At 39.4% G+C, this 16,118-nt stretch overlaps 1 protein-coding gene across 4 annotated transcripts in view; it reads right to left on the reverse strand.

Moving 5' to 3' along the window:
* The window catches only part of ELAVL4 (ELAV like RNA binding protein 4), a 145,970-nt gene that overhangs the window by 23,807 nt on the left and 106,045 nt on the right, over nt 1–16,118 (reverse strand). For all 4 annotated transcript variants that reach the window (XM_077149712.1, XM_077149714.1, XM_077149713.1 and 1 more), the window contains exon 3: nt 118–221. In XM_077149712.1, coding sequence (XP_077005827.1) covers nt 118–221 — 104 coding nt within the window. The remainder of the gene's footprint in view (nt 1–117; nt 222–16,118) is intronic.

Consider the following 16,118-nt stretch of genomic DNA (forward strand, 5'->3'; position numbering starts at 1 on the left):
TTCTTTGAAAAAAAAAAAAAAAGAACACCACTTCCTGCACAGCCTGTATTTATTAGATCAAAGGGATGAAATTTAACTGGTGCCTCCTGAATCAAGAGCTGGCACAGCACTTCTTACCTTTATGGTTTTGGTCTGGAGTCGGAGTCCATTTAAAGTGTTGATGGCTTTCTCTGCATCCTTTGGATCAATATAGTTAACAAATCCATACCCTAAACTCTGTCCTGTGGAAACATAAGAAAAGAGAGACAGAGACAGAGACAGAGAGACAGAAAGAACTCAGTGTCTTTACAGAGGTTAATACTTCCCATTCTGGTGAGTACATCAGTTTCTTTCACAACACCAGGGCTTACTCCCAAGGACAAGAGGTTTCCAATTCTTCCACCTCTTACTCTGGACTGCCTCCTAACTCACAGGAGCCACCCCAGCTGGGAACAGGAAATGCCCCTGCTTCCACACCAGACAGACACAAGTGTTCACATCATCAAGAGGAGGCAGGACAGGGTAGTGGAAAGACATTAGATGCAATTTTTTAGGACAGACTTGAACTGTAGTCCTGAGGTTTTCCTTATGAGCTGTGTAACTTTAGAGAGCAATTATTTAATCTCCTGCTCCCCTCCCACCCCCAGCATTTCTGTTCTGGAGATAACAGCAATTACCTCAGACAGGTTTGAAAGGGTTAAATGAGATATTGTATGTAGACCTAGTACAGTGCTTAGAACATAGCAGGTACTTAACAAAAGGTGGCTATGCTACCTCTGCTCAGGACTTATTTTAGGCAAGCACTGGACACAAGAGTTGTGTCTGTTGCCTCAATCATGCCAGCCATGCCCACATTCAGAGGATTGTAGCAGGATCTGAGCAGCAAGAACTGGAGACATTTATAGTGAAGGATGTGGGCATGGCCAGAATTTTAAGCAGTTGTTACAAATCATTCTTTGCCCTCATCATCCCACTCCCCCCACCCCACCCCACGAAGAACAATCCAAAAAAAGGGTTTCTATTGGAAAGAACTGGGGAGCTTCCTAACACAAAGGGGAGAGTGCAAATGCATTCTGCAAAGAGGATTTAGCTACTTTAGGTGGAGATGGCATCAACTTGTCTGCAAAGAGAGGTAGCAAGTGACAGGACTCCCCCCTAACTGAAATAAAAATAATGTGCTTGCGATCGTGCCACTGATTATAAATAGTCCATCAGCTCTGCCATGTGTCATCAGCCCAGAAATATCATTAGGAAACTTTACATTTTCTGACATACCCTTTAAGAAACAGAGCTTGGGGTGGCTGCAAAAACCAGCTTGAACTTCCTAGGCAATGTTATTGATTTGTGGGTGGCAGCAGAGCCGAAGGGGAGGAAAATGACAGGACGTCACATGTCAGGAAAGACTGATTACATAAAGCTCTCTTTGGAGTACTTGGGCCAGGGCTGGGAGACAATACAGCAAAAAACCTGCCATGTCCTGGTGACAGGAGCCCATTTCAGCAGCCAAAAAATCTTTCTAACAGCTTCTGTTTTGCTGGTAAATGTCTGTGTTTGTGTTGGTTGTAGGAGGGAACCTGGGAAAACAAGTCGGGTTCTGGATCAGAAAATGGGTGACTTTATTATCCTTTACAGGATAGAAGCAAAGAGAATCAGGAGGTAGTTCAATGTTGTTTGTTCCCCAAATGGAAAATTAAAAATGACAACACCCTCCATTAGGATATTCTTTTGTGTTTTGGAAGAACAGGGTCAGACTAGGAAAGACAGGGGCAAACTTTCCTGGATATGCCTTCATATCCTTCACCAGGCAGAATTAGCAAATGAAGGAGAGACTGTTGCACACAGTTCAGATGCTGGGACCCTTGTCTTTCCATTTCACTGTGTATGTGTGCTATGTGAGTTGGTGTGTTTATGCGTGAGAAAGAGTGTGTGAGGTATGTGTGAATTACAAGACCCTGCCACATGTTCCAAAAAACTTCATTTTGCAAATATAAAAATATGAGACTAATTTCATTGGTTACAAATATCATTAATCCTAAATTTGGCTCCACCTCATCAAGCTCAACTAAAGTTATTTAATTAAATCCATTTTCACCATGCAAATTTATCATAGTTGCCTTGTATATAAGAGAAGCCTTAACTGCTGTACTAAAATATTTTTATAATCACTTCTTTTAAATAGTCATGCACCAAAGGGCATTTTAAAAGTAATTATCTCAATAATAAACCTTGTATATAAGTGCTAGGAAGGTGGTCAGATGGTCAATCTATCCAGCCCAATTTAGTTTGTGTAAAATTACAATGAAAATAGGAAAAAACAAAAACAAAACACTCACCACTTAATAAGCATTAGAGCTAACTTGTATTGAAATAGTTTCTGATTCATCATCCTGACAGAATATATTTGGAGAAATTTATCATGCTTACCCAGTGGCACATGTTCCCTAATATACTATGCTTCTTTCTAAAATTGATCACATATTTATGGAAATTTAAAATATATATAGTAGCTATAGTTTTTACTTTCTGTATTTCATCTTTGTTTCAGACCTTTGCTTTAGGAGCAACCCACAAAACGCCTACACCCACAAAGGAAAATGGTTTAAAGTCCTAGGAAGGCTCTGAAGGTCAAGAGAGGGAAAGGACTCCTGCCCAGCAAGATGTGTCATATCAAGCCCCGGCCCCGCCTTTATCAGTCCCAAACCTACCATCACCTTAGTACCTGGCTGTAATTAGCACAATTGTGTTGTTACCACCTGCTCTAGGTTTAGAGAGAGTCCACATTTAACATCAAGAATGAGGGTACTTTTAGGAAGACTAAAAACCAGACAAACATAATTTCAGAGAGGAAGTGGGAACAAAGACTGGAAATTCTCCTTGATATAAAGTAAGTAATGAACTGCAAACTCTAAAACAGAACACAGCATTGAACAAGAGGAGGACAGAGGTGGAAAAACCTGCCTGTGAATTGAAAGATATGAGATAAACTGGCAGCATAATGGAACTATCTGTGGTTAGTGTAGTTCACGAACAGGCGTTCTTTAAGTGCTCCTTGTCACTGTAGAGGTCCAGCCAAGTCTAATAAAAAATGCTGTGTGATTCTAAACATTCTCTTTAAAAACACTCAAGGGGATTAAATCTTCTCATTTAAGTCTCATTTCTTTTAGAAACTTTTCTCAGTAGTAGGAGAAGAGTAAAATGAGGAAAAATTTTCTTTTCTAATTTTGGTGGTTGTGTATTGGTGATGGGTTTTGGATTTGCAGAATGTATTTAAATGTATATAGAAAATACAGATGAAACACATTCACAAAGAATACCAACACTATTTACATGGGGACCAAGAGAGCTGCCATGTTTGGAGGGCCTGGGGGACCCAGTCTGGAGACTAGATTAAGTATCTATGTATCCGCATTCCAGAAATAAATAAGGTCCTTTTCTTCTTGTTCATTCTCCCCTCCTAATAGTTACATCTTCTCTCTTCATCATCAGCAGCAAAGATTTGACCATACAAATATGGGAATAGTATTTTCAGACAGAAAATGAAAACAAACTTTATTTTCATTACCCATTTGTGATTTTATTTGATGACAAGTTGAACAAATAAAAAAATCAAATCACCAAAAGTTATGCTTATTCAATCATCTTTATTGAAAAATAAAGCTGTTATGAAATGAACACTGTCTCTCAGATTTAGAAACTACAATGAATACCTGGCTGCTTGAGGCCAGGTGACCTAAAACCTTACTTTTGATCACCCCCTAATAGTCCCATACAGCAGGCATTGATGATGGGTCCCAGTAACCATGAATGGGCAGAAAGTGCATTCTTGGCAGTTTAGTATGGAAACTTATAATTCAGAATGTATTTTTCAAGGGAAAACTGTTATGCATAATGGCTACATTTTAAAGCACAACAGGTTTTTTGGATTAAACTGGTTCTTGTTTTTAACAAGCTGTTCTTCAATCTGAACCTGAGTATTTCTGTCTGTATACAATACACACGCACAAACACACAATGTGTCCTCCTACTATGACATGGCAACATCTCTACTCTGTTATAATAACTTGTATATCTGACTTTTCCCCTTAGAAGCCAAAAACTTCTCTTCACAAGAATTGGCTAACAAAAGTTTTCATCCTCGCACACAGCAGGTACTCAACAAATGTTTTATATTAAGTGTAGGAATGGATGCGGACATTTATACTAATGCTTCATTTCTGAAAGCATAGAACCAGAATGTTTTGAATGTTTTGGGGAAGAAGCGGTGAGGAGGGGGTTCCTGGGAAATTCATTTCACATTTGTGAGAAAGGGAGAACAGAACAGAGCAAGCGGATGATACAAAGAATGTCCTGGGTGAGTTTTCCTCCAGCACAGAGGGTGAACAATCAAAACCACCCTGCCCACCTTTCCACAAAGATTCTGAGTTTACAAAGTGCTTTCCTACCCATTCTATTCCATTGTTTTCTCAAAACAATCATGTGTGAGAGATAATCACCATTTTACAGATGTAGAAACTGAAGCTCAAAGAGAGTAAGTAACTTGCTCAAGGTCACAAAGTTGGATCTTAGCCTAGATCAGGGGTCTGCAAACTTTCTCTGTAAAGAGCAAAAGAGTAAATAGTTTAGGCTGGTGGGTGAAGTGGTCTCTGTCACAAGTACTTAATTATGTCATTATAGTGTGAAAGCAGTCATAGACAATACATAAGCAAATGCGTGTGGCTGTGTTTCAATAAAATTTTATTCAGAAGAACAGGCAGTAGGCCGTTTTTGGCTTTTGGGCCATAGTTTGCTGACCCTTGGTCTATATCTATTATTATTATTATTATTTTTGTGTGCTATATGGCAGGATCACATTTCATTGTTTTTCCATGTGAGCATCCCATTATTGAAGCACCATTTGTTGAATTTTTGTTTGTCTGTTTTTTGTTTGTTTATTTTGCTTGTCTGTTTTGTTTTGGGGAAAGTACATGGACCTGGGATTGAACCTGCATCTCCAGCATGGTAGGCGAGAAAATTCTACCACTGAACTACCCTTGCACACACAGGTCTAGATCTTTTGACTCCAAATGAAGTGCCTTTTTCCATAACCACAGCTACACCATTTGAACTAACATTTTCTTGACAACTATTTTAAGGCCCTGAAATACCTCAAAGAGGCTTTTTTGAATTATCTTTTAAAAAAAGTAAATTATTTACAGTAGTTTGTATTAAGCATTTTTACTGTATTTGAACTCAGAACATTTTGAGTTTACAGTTGATTGTAAACATTCATTTCCAAGTCATTCCAGAAAAAAAGTGGTTTTCCCTGGCCTTTGGGCCCTTAGGGACTATTTCTGCTCATGACATCCTAATGGCCAGTCAGAGCAGCAGAGAAGCTGTTCCCTAACTGGGCTGGCTGGAAGGAAGCTTAGTGTTCCTGCACTGCCAACCTGTACACCTTGCTCTTTCTCTCTTCAAAAACCATCATTCTCTAACAATTATTTACCATATCTGCAAAGCTCCTGAGGGTGGCCAGATGGGTAGCTGCTGCTGATAAAAACTTCTGAGTAAGGAATTTTTTTGGATGTTAGAATCCCTAGCTCAGAGTGAAATCCTGTTCTCAAAAGCACATGATAAAATCCCCAGCACCTCAAGATCACCTGCATGGCTGTAATCCATACACTGGGTTAACCACAGCCAACTCTGAATCCCAAGACTCTCAGCCAGTCCTGAAATGCCCTTCTCTGCTGTTAGTGGCCTAGAAATCTACTTGAACAACCCAACACAGGGTCACAGAAATTTGTGGCTATAACTGCAAATATACATGAGTGTGGCTCAAAACCCTACTTGCTATATAACCTTGGTTAAGTCATTTAAGCTTTGCGAGTCTGTTCCTTTAATGTGAAAAATAGGGATGATCCCTTAATCCTCACAATCAAAGGATCACTGTGAGGATTAACTACACTAATGTGAAATAATAGCAACTATGATTTATTCAGGGTGTATTCTGCTCCAGGCACTGTGCCAAGTGGCCTATTAATGTTACCTCATTTCATCTGTTGTGAAATGGGTATCATCAGGCCCACTTTGCAGATGAAGAAACTGAGACTAAGAAATGTACAATAACCTGCTCAAAGTTAACCAGCTAGTAGGCCCCTAGGACTAGGATTTGAATGAATCCAATGTGTGTGACTTCCCACCTCATGCTCTCTCCACAGGCTTGCCCCTCTTCAAGTACCCAAGCAGACTGACTGGCATAGGGCAAGTATGCAGGAGGATGCACTCACCCTGCACTGGGGTCCTTTCTGCTTCCAAAGACTGACTGGGGATGTCCTGAGACATCCAGAACAGGCTGGTTCTACCCTCTCTCAACCCACCCCAGTGGGGATTTACAGTATTGGTCCGTTTGGCAAACTCAGTGTTATTAAATCAGCTAGTTAGAGGATTTATTTTCTTTCTGGTAGTTCACAAATTGCCTCAAAATATTTATGTTTTACAACTCTGCCACTTAAAGGGTGGTTCCTGGACTACCAACTTTGGCATCATCTGGGAACTTGTCAGAAATGCAGATCGGCAGACTCCATCTCAGACCTAGAGAATCAGAATCAGCATTTCAGTGAGATCCTCAAAGAGATTCCAATGCACATTAAAGGCCGAGATCATTTGTTTACCGTATGATAAGAAACAATGGAAAGAATGGATCTTGGAGCTAGAGGTAAATCTGAATCTCAGTAGCTAGACCCATCTCACTCCAGAGCCCATGCATTTTTCTGCTGTGCCACGGTTTCTTGACTATGTGTTCATTTGCAAGCTAAACACCTGACCTTACTCAGCACAACTTTTAAAGTTTTGCATAAAACTTTAAGAGAGCCTGGGTTTTTTAGAACTGTCTCCCAACTCTTTATTCTTTCTATTTAATTTCAATATATACTCCAAAGTATCCAACTTCCCAGTTGGGTTATGCCTATCAAGCTGGTGCATGACAGAATGACAGTCTTGGAAATGACTTTATGATAATCTTGAAGTCCCTTCTTTTACAGATGAAGAAACTGAGGATCAGGGAAGAAGGAAAGAGTTCATGATGTATTAGGAAAGTCATAACTTTGAATCTATAATGATAGTAGAGTGTGGTAAGTGTTGTGATAGAGGGAAGGACAGAGAGCTTTCTGGAAGATGTGATACCTGAGCTGTGACTAATGTGCAACACTACTGGAAAAGATAGGACTCAGCAGTCTTTCTTATTTTGAATTCCCTGAGTATTTAAAATTACCTTTTGCCAATCCTTGGTTATTTTCAGAGGCTACATTCTGATTTCGTAGGTAGATGTAATTCACAGAGGTTGAGGACTCATGGGGCATCAAGACGGCAGCAAGCAAAGTGTATGGCCTACAGCAGATATTCCATATATGCTTGCTCAACTGAGTATATTTCTCAATTAATTCTAAGTTCCTTAAAGGCAGGGCTGTAGGTTTTACTAATAGTAGTATATAGTAAGTAGACTTTCAATAATCTATGTTGAATGAATGAATTCAACAAATGAATGAATAGTAGTAAAAGTTATTTTTTGAGTGCCTACTATGAGCTCTGTACTGAGCATTTTACATTTATCATCTCATTTGTTCCCTAAAATAATCCTACAAGGTAGGTGTTATCACTCTCATTTAGAATCAAGTAAATTCATGCATTGAGGTCTCAGACCCCAAGACAAGTCCACCTGGACCCTAAGCCCACACAGGCTTTTAACAGAGTTCCCTGATTTCAGAAAGGAGACCAAAGAACCTGCTCAAACAGATGCAAAATGATGCCTCTGCTACAGATCTGAAGCACAGGGAAATACACAGAGTATATACAATGATTTCCAGCAGTTCCCAAGGCAGGAAGGACCAGCTAAAAAGCTACACTATTCAATAAAGAAAGCCAACCAATTCTCAAAGGAGGTTTTCCCCCCTCCCTTTTGGTTTGTCCTATAAAATAACTTGCTCAAAATGACAGGTCTTCAAATATACATTTCAATAATAAACCTCAATAAATGAAAAATCGAACTAAGCTGAACCCTATTTTTCTTCTGTCTGTTGAGGAAAGAAAGGCGATTTGTAAGATGAAGCACTAGTATCAAGTAATTTGATTAAGAAATAATAAACTGAAAGGGAGAAAAAAATAGAAGGGGACAACAGAAGCCTCAGTGACAACTATCTCACCTTCGGCATTTATCATACAAAAAAGAAGGAATGTTCAAACTGATAACCCTGGGCCAATGAAAGATTCTTAATCGAAACAATGCTAAATTAAATTATGTTCAGAATATTCTTACAAGACATAGAAGAATAGTCACACATTTAAAAATATTTTTAACAAGGGTTGAAACAAAAAGAGGAGGATTTTGGCAAATTCCCAGATAGCCAGAAAAATGAAGTAGAATTCATCGTTCTTGGTTAGATTACTCTCCCATGAAACAAAGGTTGTCAAGTTGACAAGACTTTTTACCCAGAGTGGATGCAAACCAACAGGTGATTCCAGAAATATAGCAGATGTTAATGATAAGGGTTGAGCAACAAAGAAGAAGAGTTTGAAAAAATTATCAGGTTAATACTAATTACACTGTAATTAGTCTTGGGGCAAAAGGAGACTGTCTGTGGGTGAAAGGAACTGCTGTATTTAACACTAAAACAATAGCTTTCAAAACTCCCACCAGAAACCATTCTCACAAAAGGCATGTGGAGGCTCCTGATATCATGTTGGGATTTAGATTGTCTGAGATAAGTTATATGAGACAGTATGGTAAAAATAGATGCCTCATAAATATTAACTGAACATAACATTACTAAAACTAACCATTTGAAATCAAAGAAAATTTATGGCTTTTGATGAAGGAAACAAGATAAATAACTCATCTGTTCAGAGATCAGTCAGGATGCCAAATGTTAGCTTGAAGACTTTGGAAACCTTTGTCGGTGCGTCATTTCTGAAATATCAGGTTGGGGTTCTCTAGCCTTGGACCTACCACTAATAGCTGTGTGAGATTTAGAGAATAGCCCAGTCCCAAGTGTATGGGAGTTCACTGATGATAGTAAAGTATCAGAACATGATTTCATATGTCAGTGGTCTGACAGCTCAGTTCGGTTGCAACAAAAGTTAAAAAAGAAAGGAATTCCTCACACCCATGAGGAAGAAACGAAACAAGAAGCAAAACCATGTTTTCTCTTTTCATCACCATTCAGCCTACAGGATAAGAAATAAGGCAACACCTAGCCCTCGTTCCCACAAAAAAAGTCCAAGGACAAAATAACAGAGTAACTCACGCAAAAATGTGTCTGTAGGGTAGGAACTGAGGAGAAAAGCCATTTTTTGGTTTTTTTTTTAGCAATTGTACCTAGGAATAGATGTGAGAAAAAACATATATATAAACAGCTTCTAATAGCTCAGCTCTTCTAGGTAATGAGAAATAGATGTCACCCTGACAATCAGAAAACCAAATGAATCCATGATTTGAATCATGCTCAGAACATGTTCAGTAGTCAATAATTTTCAACATAAATGCCTACTATATAATGGAACTGTACTGGTGCTAAAGAGATGGAGCCACATGGCACCATTTTCTGCTCCTCCAAGCAGCAGATGAATCTTTCTCAGGACACTGGGGCCGTCATGTATTCATCCACGTACAAGAGAGGACCCCAATTGTTTAGAAAAACCAAGAGGTCATAGGTAGGAACTTTCCCAAATTGTCTCCTTCCCTACACCCCAAAAATAAGCATAATGGAGCTCCATTCTACCCTCCTGGCTCAAGAAGTTTAGTCCACAAAATGCTGGAGAGAAAAAAGTTACCTGGTAATCTTAAAAGGGGGTAAACTTTAAATGTATGTTAGCATAGACACAGAGAAGCACCCATAAAAAGAAACCCCTTTTTAATTTGGTTCATTTCAGTTTCCCAAACTCAGTAGGTCACAGAACCCCTTTAAAAAATACATTACCTATTAAAGCATCTTTGGTCCCCAAGCTGAATTACAGCTCCTGAAATAAGAAAGGGCCTAGCAGAAAACAAGGGAACCAAACTGAGAATATTTCTAAGGTTTCTTTTCACTGTGAAAATCTACAATTCAGTTTCTCAGAAGACAGCTTGCTTTTATAGACACAGGACAGAGATGCAAAGTGGGGAGGGGTCAGATACCTGAAGACACATTTCTGGTACAAGTTGTATAAGTTTAATTCTAACTTTACTGTATGTCATTAGTAGTCAGAATGCAATAAGCGCAAGGACTTTTACAAGGAAGACCCAAGGAAAACAGGAGCACATGCTTTTAGGTATACACAGACAGGCACCAACACCAACAGTATCTAAACTTAACTAGCCAGGTATATAACTCTGGGAGGCAAGTTAATACGGCAGATAGAAATACAGGCTATGAGATCAAACAAATTTGGGTTCAATTTTGCTCTGCCATGTAGAAGCTGTGTGACTACTAACACACATTATAGGACTGTTGTAAGAATTATATTACTATATACCAGGTACTGTTTTAAGTGTTTTACATCTATTAATGTTCACAATAATCTTACCAATATTTATTTTATAAATGAGAAAACTGAAGCACAGAGATGGTAAGAACCTGCTTAAGGTTACACAGCTAGTAAGTGGTGAAGCTGGGATACAAACACAGGCAATCTATCTTTTAATCACTATGCTATATTGCCTAGCACAGTGCTGGATAATAGCAGGCCACATAGTATTCTCCTCGGAGATACAGACACACATATAAAAATACCCAATCACCCTATACCTCCTTTTCTTCTCTGGTTTTTAAGATATGCAGTTTTTGTCATTAGTTTATTACATGGTGCAGTTCAAGTGGGTAGCACACAGACACCAGCTTCCCAAACACAGAATCTTATGGGCTGCTTAAGAAACAGAAGAACAAATTCAATGCTGAGAAATGTTAGTTCATTCTGAACGATGACTCACAACCGCTATTTTCACAAACAGCCTGCTAATTAAACTTTCTTATGAACTCTGCTAACCAATTTTTCCAATGCATGGAGGAAAAATTATTCATTATAGACCGGAATCCAAAATCTAATATTAACAGCACAAGTAGGATCTGTAGCATTGTAATTTGATCAGCTTGAGCATTAATAAGAGTTAGACACTGATGTCTGAGAGAGTTAATCAGCTTTTGTTGAGATGGACGTCGATAACCAAACAAAACATCTGGAAGGCAGAGGAGAAAGCAAAGCTAGCTTATCACAGGAGGTTTAGTATTTATTTTACTCTTATAAATCCATCACTTATAATGGTCCATCTTCTAAGTGATCACAGTAGTATCCTAAATTGTTGTAGCACACCTCAGAAACTTATTGACACATTAGTGCATCTGATCTTACAACATCTAGTAAGATGAGAAGAGCCAGTATTATTAACCCCAACACAGCAAACTGAGGCACAGAATGGCTTGATCCATTCATAGTCCCACAGCTAGAGCTAAATGGAGAACTTGGTGGATCCTTCCATTTTATCATGTTTGCCACTCATAAAAAGTGGCCTGATTTTCAGACCAATCTCAGAAATGATCCTCCTGACATTTTCAAATATTGGGCTAAAGACTCATTTACAGTCTTTCAGAACCACTAAAACTGGTATTCATTATTTCTGCAACTATTTCTGAGGCTTACTGGAATACATCCTACACAGTCACATACACACCTCAGGATGAAATGACAAGAACACAGGGAGTCCTCTCTGTGAAGGTCTCCTGTTCCAAAAGGTAGTGGCATGTGGTCAGACAGACAGGTATGCAAGCCACTTGGCCACTTCTCAGCTGTGTGACCTCTGGTCAGCCACTTTAAATTCCATGAGCCTAGGTTTCCTCATGCAAAGAACAGGGCCACTAAACCCTAGCTCTTGGGGTTGTGGTCAGTATGAATGAGCTAAAAAGTCTGTCTGGACGGGCACCTAGAAAATGCTTAATAAATTTAAGTTCTTATTCCATTCTCCTGACTTCCTATACTCTCCCTCCTACTCCCTGCTTAGAATTACATAAAACCAGTACTGAAACAGGAACAGACTTCTGCTTCCCCCTCCCCTCCCCCTTCACTCATCTCTTGGCCCCAGATGCAGGACCTTAGGTGAGAAAAGTGAAGATGTTATAAAACAGGAGGGACCCCTCCCATGGATAGGGTGCTTCAGTTTACAAAGTGCTATCAAGGTGTGTGCTTTGTTTGAACTCACAAGTACCAACCAAAGGTGGTAGGGTGAGTATTTATCTTCTCTACTGTATATTGAGGAAATGGAGGCCCCAAGGGGATTAAGTGACTTACACAAGGCCACATGTGCAGTTATTAGGTGGGTAGGCAGTACCTTGAAGTCTGTCTCACTTCTGGTGAGTTCAATGACTGTGTCTGGCATTTTTGTCCAAGAAATGTTAGGGGATGTGTGTGTGTTGGTGGTAGCCAGGAACAGGGACGTTCTTGGGCAGTGCACTCTCTTTTAGACTTACAGGGTGGTTTGTCTCATTGGGAATGCTCCACTGACTGGTAAGGGGCATTAGGAAGAGAAAAGGCAGTTGAGGACTAGTTTCAGATTCCAGGGCCAGGACCAGGGAATGAGTGTGACATTCAAGTTTCCTGTTTGTTGTCTAGCTCACGGTTCTAGATGAAGGGGAACTAGCTGATCTTACTGTAGATACCATCATAAGAAGAATGAAGCAGAGGACTACAGTTCCTATATGCCCAACCCTGGAGTTTAAGGAGAGGAGGCAGACAGAACAGACTCAGAAGCCAAAAATTTCTCAGTTTGGAGCAGTAGGCAAGGAAGGCCCACTTCAGAACACATTTTCAGCATATTGCCTACTTTACATTCTATGTTAATGAAAACAAGGGACTCCACCCAGGCAGCTTCTCTGTATTACTTTCTGCTCTGGCCATAAAAAGCAAGTCAATCAATCCAACCTAGGTCCAGATAAGAAATTTAAGTTTATGGGAGAAAAGGAAAATTCTACGTATGTGATTTCACGTTTCATATCCCAACTTTTAAGATAGCTGGCAACTGTCTCCACAATCAGAGGTATGTGTATCCAGACTAAAGGGATAGTGGGTGTGGTGAGAAGGGGAGGGAGGCTCTTGAATCTTGGTTATCACTTGAGAGTGACCAAGGTGTCACTATTCATTTTTCCTTGATATTAAGAAAACTCAGGGAAGGTCAGTTGGTTGCAGGTCTGCTTCTTCTCATCCAAGGGACTTGGCCATATTTTAACTTATTATTATCCCTTCTGGTCTTCTTTTACCAGTCTCTGCCCATATTCTCTCTATTCTGTTTCTTAAAATCTATGGCTATTTTAACTTGAGCTCTTTTTCATATAATCGTATAAGCTAATTCAAATCCTTTTTGGATCAAAGTGGCATATCAATGAATAAGACAGCAAAAAAGATGCAGAAGGAAGGGAAACAAGCAAAGAAAAGAAAAAAGGGAAGAAGAAAGAACAAGGAAAATAAGAAGCCAAGTGCTCTTGACCCAAGTCTTCTTGGGCTTCACTGACTTCATCTGTAAGGTAATATAAGCATTACCTATATTGGATACGTCGAGAGAGAAAGGAAGAACTGAAGATAAAAAAAAGCCTTTGAAAACCAACATAAAGGACAAATACAGGGATTATTAAGTACAAACTTTATGCTTATACCACCAATAAAATGATTTAATCTGATTCAAGATGTTTGTGAGGAGACATTAGCAGCCACAGGAATTAGAATAATTACTCTAATCTGGTGTGTCTACTTTGTGTTTAAGGGGCCTTATGTCTTACCAGGACATCCAACTACAAAACAAGGGCCAAACAGAAAAACAAACTAATAAATCAGCAAGAAATTGAAGTAGGGGGGAAGAGAGTCACTGAGTGAACATGTACCTGACCTCAGCAAGATAAACAATGATTTTCAAGTCATCAATGCCATAGGAAGTCTGCAAATTGTCAACCCTCCTTCTGGGTTAGGTCAAGTTATTTTTTTAGCAAAGTAGAAGGAACATGGGCTTTGGAGTCTTACAGACTTGGGTTTAACTCCCAGCTCCACCACTTATTAGCTGTGACCTTGGATAAATTACTTAGCTTCTCTGATCTTCAGTTACTTCATTAACACAAAGAGGGAACCAACATTAACCCTATGAGTAGTCCTCATTGTTCTATTCACTATCTCTTGAAGATCTCTCTGAAGCGTGGCTTTAGCTGCTTCCTCTGCATGTACAGGTTTCCTATGGTCTAATCTCTAACAAGTTCAAGGCCATATTTGTGGCTTACTCTTCTTTGGCACTTGCTCTGAGAACCCGTGCCCATTGTCATCTTCCTCTCCTTTGACCACCCTGTGGTGGATTGAATTTTGTGTCCCAGTTTGGAGATGTTCTCAGTCTTGGTCTTCATTCTGGTGAGTGGGGACCCATTGTAAGAATCTCTTCAAGATGTGACTTCAGTTAAGATGTGGCCCAACTGAATCAAGTTGGGTTTTTTTGTTGTTGCTGTTGTTGTTAATTTCTTTTAAGAAAACAAACAAGACACTGAGAACCATCAAACATGGATATCTTAATTAGCTTAACCATAGGCATAGTTAAATAAAGCATCCATATAATCATTATAAATCCTGTGTTTGTGCAATGAATCAGGTTGGGTTTTAATTCCAGGTTTTAATCCAGAATCCTTTATAAGCAGAATGAAAGTCATATATAGAGAGAAGCCAAGGGGGTAGAAGAAGCAGGGAGTTAACAGAACCCAGAGGAGAAAGAAGAAGAAATTTCCATGTGCATTGCCATGGGTTACAAAAGCCAAGAACTCCAAAGACTGCTGGACAGCCAGAAGACACTGACTCTGGGAAGAAGCAAACCTCCTAGACTCTGAAATTGTGAGCCAATAAATTCCTGTTGTTAAGGCAACCCACTGCGTGATATTTGTTTTAGCAGCCAAGAAGCTAAAACACACCCATAGCTGATATTATCTTTGCCCTCATTTGACAGAGGAAGAGCAGTAAGGTGACAAAGTCCATAGGCTTTACAGTCACAGAGACCTAACCCCACCAATGGAAAACTGACTCCGAGCTTTGCCTTTCTCGTCTGTAAAATGGCGACAATGCTACTTATCATGCCTAACTGGTATAAAGCTTCAGTGAGATGATATACATAATATGCCTAGCACTGTAGCTGACACATAGCAGACATTCCATCAAACCTCCAACTGTACTGTATTGTTATGAGTCCTGTTGCCCTATCTTTCCAGTGAAATTAATAGCCAGGGCCACCAATGGTAAGTTTGGGCCTTAGTGAAAAACCAAACCAAACCAAAAAATTCACAAAACAGCAAAGGAGGATCTGTAGTGATATGCATCACAATCCTGTTCCCAGCCCTTTCTAGATCTGTGAACCTTTGTAGGGTCTCAGAATTTGTTACTGGTTTCTTTCACTCATTGGCCCTATTAGCAGCAACATGTGGGCACAAACTATGTGTTATCTTTTTTGGCAGAATTTAAGAGAAAGGAAATAACATTTATTTGGTTTGAGAGAGTGGACACTAAACAAACACCATTGGCTGATTGAAAATGTTTTACAAATGTAAAAGCCTTATAAAAATATATGATCTTTATCTGAATTTTATCTTCTCTCCAAACTAGAAATATCTTCTCCATCAAAGCCCAATTTGGGGACTGTAGAAAAATGAAAAAGCAACTCAAAAATCTTTAGTTCTTACAAAGAATAAAGACAGAGAGTTCATCAGTTAAGAGCAGGAAGAAAGAACTGAAATGGGTGCAAAGGGGTGGCAGATTAAAAAAGAAATCACCACTACCATACCCTCACAGAAGACAAGGAAAAATGAATTTCCCATTAACACATTTTAGAAAGCACTCTCCTCCCACCCCGAAACTGATGAACTACATTTTAGATAATGTGTGGAAATGTTTGACATTACCTTCCTGCTTAGTTCCTAGTCTCAATCAACCAGGTGTGTGTGTGTGTGTGTCTAACACATGTGTGTATGTGCGCACGTGGTGGGGGAAGCAGGGAAGACTGGGTGAACAGGGTCTTATGAACCAAATAGTCAGCTAAAGCACAGAAATAGAAAATCCTTAAAATACCCAGGCCTGATTCATATCCTAGGTAAAAATCCTTTGAGACGGCTCTCCTGGGATGTGAGAAT

Source organism: Tamandua tetradactyla, chromosome 2, assembly GCF_023851605.1.
Source record: "Tamandua tetradactyla isolate mTamTet1 chromosome 2, mTamTet1.pri, whole genome shotgun sequence".
Classification (NCBI taxonomy): domain Eukaryota; kingdom Metazoa; phylum Chordata; class Mammalia; order Pilosa; family Myrmecophagidae; genus Tamandua; species Tamandua tetradactyla.